At 51.3% G+C, this 5,253-nt stretch overlaps 1 protein-coding gene across 1 annotated transcript; it reads right to left on the bottom strand.

The window, feature by feature from the left end:
• Positions 1–1,082: 1,082 nt before the first annotated feature.
• On the bottom strand, positions 1,083–3,364 carry PPTG_02738 (catalase/peroxidase HPI). Its single transcript, XM_008893976.1, has one exon. The coding sequence runs from the start codon at positions 3,329–3,331 to the stop codon at positions 1,268–1,270; it is 2,064 nt and encodes a 687-aa protein (XP_008892224.1). The 5' UTR covers positions 3,332–3,364; the 3' UTR covers positions 1,083–1,267.
• Between the last annotated feature and the right edge of the window lie 1,889 nt (positions 3,365–5,253).

Here is a 5,253-nt window from a genome sequence, read left to right as displayed (position 1 = left end):
CCCCCCCCCCCCGAGCTTCCGGAAGTACTAGTACTAGTTGGGACCCAAGTTATGTAAACTTGGTAACTCTAAACACGATCAGAGATGTTACCATTCCATTGTATCCGATGCTGTAAATAAAGGAGTCAGCTTCGTAGCTTTCGAATGACGCCTTTCGAATTGCATTCCTCGAAAAACAGCATTTTGCTGAAGAGCACACTCGTAATACGAGTAGTATATATATATATATATATATATCGTACATACACTAATGTAGTACTAAACACACTTGCTCGTCCCAGTTTGGGTGCATCTCCATGCCGGTGGTTAAGGTAGGGTGGCACGACACTGTAATACTGAAAATTGAAGCATCCTTTCTCGGTAGTCGTAATATCCCACTCGCTTCAACTTCAGTCACCGCAGGATTACGCGGTCAAATGTCGGTACATGCATGTAAGTGTAAGCGCAAATGCAGGCATGCTGTGCGTACCTCCCAAGCATAGGCAGCATTGGTGACTGTAGAGGCTACAATAAAGCTCAAGCACTGTGGTTCTGACATGGTTGTGACCCTCCCCCCAAGCCGCTGCCAGCATTCAAACCCACCAGCGACACCCCGAAGACACATGCGCCTACCTTTTCTCCTTCCTCAAATTTACTCAAAGACAATTCGTATCCTCTACTCTGCGATGCCATGACTAAACTTCACCGACTCGGACATGTGTCAACATCGATCCGGTTTTGATACCCGGCTTTGAAGCTGTGTCAGCTTAACATTCCTTCGTTCACCTAAGTTACCGCTAGCCAAATGCACCATCACATCGGACGACGCAGAAGTGCAATAAAGTGTATCATGGTCATCGGGGACAAACTTATTATCGTCATTGTACGTGGTTCCGTGCCCATTGAAACACCGTAACCCTACAACGCGTTTCCTACTCTGGTGGGGATGATCGTGGCTACCCACACCAGCGTATCCGTAGAGGAAAACCAGAGTCTGACTAAAATTTGAAACGAATACCTTGGACCGATATTGCCAGTATGGTGTACAACTTGCTAGTAGTGCTTAGTGATGCCGTAGCTCTCTTAGTATAGAACTTCGTATTAGCGAAATATGGCGTTTTATTGAAAAGAAAACACCTGTAAATGGAAGTTCCATAATGGAACGATCACCATAGTTGATCATACAACATTGGTTTTATTAATGTACCGAGTTTCCAGTACGGTGTGTAGTGTCAAGTTGGCACTTTGAACTCCTCATCTACTCGACTACGAAATACCTCCGCAATGCTTAGTAGCTGCTCGCGTTGAAGTGGTCGGCCGTCATTACCTTGGCCCAGGCAGAAGAAAATACGTGCTTGAAGACGTTATCCTCCGATGCGAACAGCTGCACCGCCTCCTTCAGCTCGGGAGCCGCCAGCAGCGCCAGGTCCGTGTCCATCATGTACACGTCCTTGCCCTCCGCCTTGAACTCCTTCTCGGACACCACCGTCCACGTCTCATTCAGGAGCACCTGGAAGTACTCGTTCGACAATGTAAGCGAGTTGTTGCTGTACGTGCCGCTGTAGCCCAGAGTCCTCTGCTGTGCCACACTGCGCGGACGGCCGGCCAAAGCAACCGCCTCGTACGGAGACACACCGAGGATCTTGATGTTGTCACGCACGGCGATCAGCGTTGTGTTGTAGTACTCACGCGGAGCCAGAATCTCCGTGCCGTTGCCGTTCTCAGCGTCGGTGCGGCCACCCAAGAAGTCGATGGTCACGTTACCCGCGTCTTCCAGGGCCACCTGCCCCGCCAGCACGATCAGGTCGGCGGTTGACAACGTCGGGTACGATTCCTTCACAGGCTCAAGCGCAGCAATGATCTTGTCAACGCCAGCGTTCACCGGCCAGTCCTTCTCCGGCGAGAAGCGGATACGGGCACCGTTGCAGCCGCCGGCGTAGTCCGTGATACGGAAAGTCGACGCGCACTGCCACGCAGCGTGCACGAACAGAGCGCCGTTGTACGGCGTGCCCTCGCTGCTCGAGTCACTCGTCAGACCCTCCACCGACGTGGTCAGCAGCGAACGGATGTCCGAACGCACCGCGTCGAAGTCCGGGAGCGTCGTGGGTGTCGGCGGCAGCGGGTTCTGGAAAGGCTGAGCGGGCGGCACGTCGCTACCGCGGCAGCGAGCCACCGGACCCACGTCGCGCGACATCAGTTTGTACCAGGCGTGCGAGAATTCCTCATCCAGGGCGGTCTGGTCGGCAGCAAACTCGAGCGAGATGTTATGGTAGCTCGGGTCGTGCAGCAGGGCAATGTCGGCAGTCAGCATTCGCACGGGTGGCGTCGTATCGGGCACGGGACGCCACTGCACATGTCCACCAGGGCCGTCGAACTTCTCCCACTCGAAGCCTGTGAGGCCCTTGAAGTAGCCGTTGCTCCACTTGGTAGGCGTGAACGTCCATGCGCCCTCGAAGCCGCTCGTGAAAGTGTTGTTGCCCTTGCCCTTGAGCGCGCCCTCGCCGCAGGTTCCCGGCCAGGGGTTCAGAGGGTCTTGCGTCGGATCAGGACCAGGGCCCGTCGGACAGGCTCCATGCGTCTTGCCGAAGGCGTGTCCACCGCCGATCAACGCCACTGTCTCGCGGTCATTCATGCCCATGCGCTCAAATGTATCACGCACATCGGCCACCGATCCGACCGGGTCGGGGTTGCCCATGGGACCCTCCGGGTTCACGTAGATGAGGCCCATGGTAGTAGGACCAAGAGGTTCCTTGCACTGGCCGTCCACAGCGCATGGAGCCACACTCTCCTGCTCGGGCGTCGGGCCCAGCTGCAGGCTGCTAGTGCCGTCAGCGTCGTCGCGGCGACCGCCACAGAAGCCCAACACGGGGCCACCCATGCTCTCGATAGCGACGTTACCCGACAGTACGATGAGGTCACCCCATGACAGCGCATCGCCGTACTTGAGTTTGATGGGCTCTAGCAGATCGAGCGCCTTATCCAAGTTGGTGTTGTCAGCCCAACTGCGCTCCGGGTTGAAGCGAATACGACCACCGTCGCAGCCACCGCGACCATCGGCGCGGCGATACGAGCCATTGCAGTGCCATGCCAGGCGGATGAAGAGGCCACCGTAGTGACCAAAGTCAGCCGGCCAGAAGTCTTGCGAGTCCGTCATCAGATGCAGAAGATCCTCCTTCACGAGTTCGTAGTCGATGACATCGCAGCTTTGCGCATCATATAACTCGCTTGAGATCTGGCGGTCTACCTGGTGCACGGCGGCGACCGAGTCGTATCCGAAGGGACAGCTGCCGGCGTTGGCGCCATTGGACAGACCGGCTAGTGCAGCGACGAAGGCGGCAAGTCGAACGTTCATCTCGAGTTGAATTGACTTGTGGCCTCAGAGACGAAACGAGAAGTGACTGCTAGTCGGTGTTTCTTTCTGCTTGTTGTGGCTGCTGTTGTGAATTTTTCCCGATGGCTGTGCGTATGGCGGAGACGTAGGACATCATTACATGTACATGTAGCATCTAAACCACGATTTATTTGTTGAGTCGCTATGCTGATTGCGATACTGTGTGCAATTTGCGCTGGGAACTCAGGAGCGGACATGGACCCACGGAACGAGTGACGACACATTCGGAATTTACCGCACTGTATCATACATACAGTCATTTTGACCGTTTTCTTGGGAAGTAATTCATGATTCCAACAAATGTAGTATAGACGGCAAAGTCACACGGAACATATAAATCATCTGGCATCCCATCATATTTCAGTGCTTTTTAAAATATGTTCGACGAGCAGACGCTGCGAACCATGTCGTTTCAATCCGTGTACATTGAGCCTAAAGCGGAAGAAGCATCAATAATCGACGGTTTTTTTCACTACTCGCATTATGCGAGTCGCATACTATTCGTGCCATTCGCAGCGAAAAGAGGGCGCATTTGAGTCGACTGCCATCACACCACAAGATTCGTGCTGAGCTTTTAGGTATCAACTTGGTATTGTCGATTGCGTGTATCAGATATCCTTGCTAGAACGCAGATAAAAACCAGGGCTGCTTCGGTTGGATCATGATTCGCACCTATACTGAGTGCATTCACTTCGCCTCAAGGAAAACTAAACAAATGCGCAAGTTTAAAAAAAGCAACTGTCTACCACAACACAAGAAAAACTTTCCCGAATTTCCCCGGTAGCTGACGGTACGCTAGACACAGCCCATTATTTTTGCGACACTATAAGGCAATTCAGTGATCTGTCAAAGGATCTACAATCCGTCTTCGGCGGATTGTAGGTCCCTTCAACGTAATTCTTGGTGCGTCCGAGCCATACTACCGTTAAGTTGGTGTCTTTGGAGCACACTACGTAGCTGTGACAATGAGAGCAGAACTACATACATGTAAAGAGCGACCAGAGTGTCGCTATGAAGATTGTTGCGAGATCGGTCCATCGAAAATCATTGTACATGTGAGTTGCTGGCACCCCTGCATGTAATTGACGCGGAGCTATCGTGGTTGAAGAGGTCTAAGCCTCGCAGACAACTCGAGGTCTTAGATGGCTGTGAATTGCATGCTTCGTCGTACAGTAATAAAAGACTTGTTACGTAAAGCATTATGCTAATGGAGGAAGGTATGTAGCAATTTCGTTATTTTTATTATTATTATAAGAGCTGCTCACCTTCGTTCTGTTGGTCCATGTCGTATCCTCTGTCCTCTGCAATTAGGATTTACGATGACCGACTTTTTCTACCCGAGCGTTTAATCGCGGAGATTATTTTTTGTGTACACCGCATTCAAGGAATTATCAAAATCCAGTACTAGTAGATATTAAACATGCCGGATTGAATCCTTGATTTTCCATTGAAATTTACTATTAAATTTGGTCGATGTGAACTCGTATAAGTAAACACACTTGTGTCTACTTATACATGTACAAGTTCACATCGACCAAGCGCTTGCCAATTCTTAAGCTTGATATGCGAACTTAACAGTAAGGTCTTAGGTCTACTGGACCTGGTTCTTTACTTCATACATTAAATTATTGTAATTCTTCTACCATTTCCCAATCCTTGCATTTTTGCACATGAAAAGGCGTTGTCCGACCTTCGGGTTTCTCATCGAATCGGTTCGAGTTACATTTATCAGAACAAAAAGAAATGGATTCCACAACACTTTGCCAGGATTCCTTCACTTCTCGTTTCGCCACAAGTCAATTCAACTCGAGATGAACGTTCGACTTGCCGCCTTCGTCGCTGCACTAGCCGGTCTGTCCAATGGCGCCAACGCCGGCAGCTGT

Source organism: Phytophthora parasitica, assembly GCF_000247585.1.
Source record: "Phytophthora parasitica INRA-310 unplaced genomic scaffold supercont2.2, whole genome shotgun sequence".
NCBI lineage: Eukaryota > Oomycota > Peronosporomycetes > Peronosporales > Peronosporaceae > Phytophthora > Phytophthora nicotianae.
The sequence above is the reverse complement of the archived record's forward strand: the minus strand, read 5'-3'. Positions and strand labels throughout refer to the sequence as shown.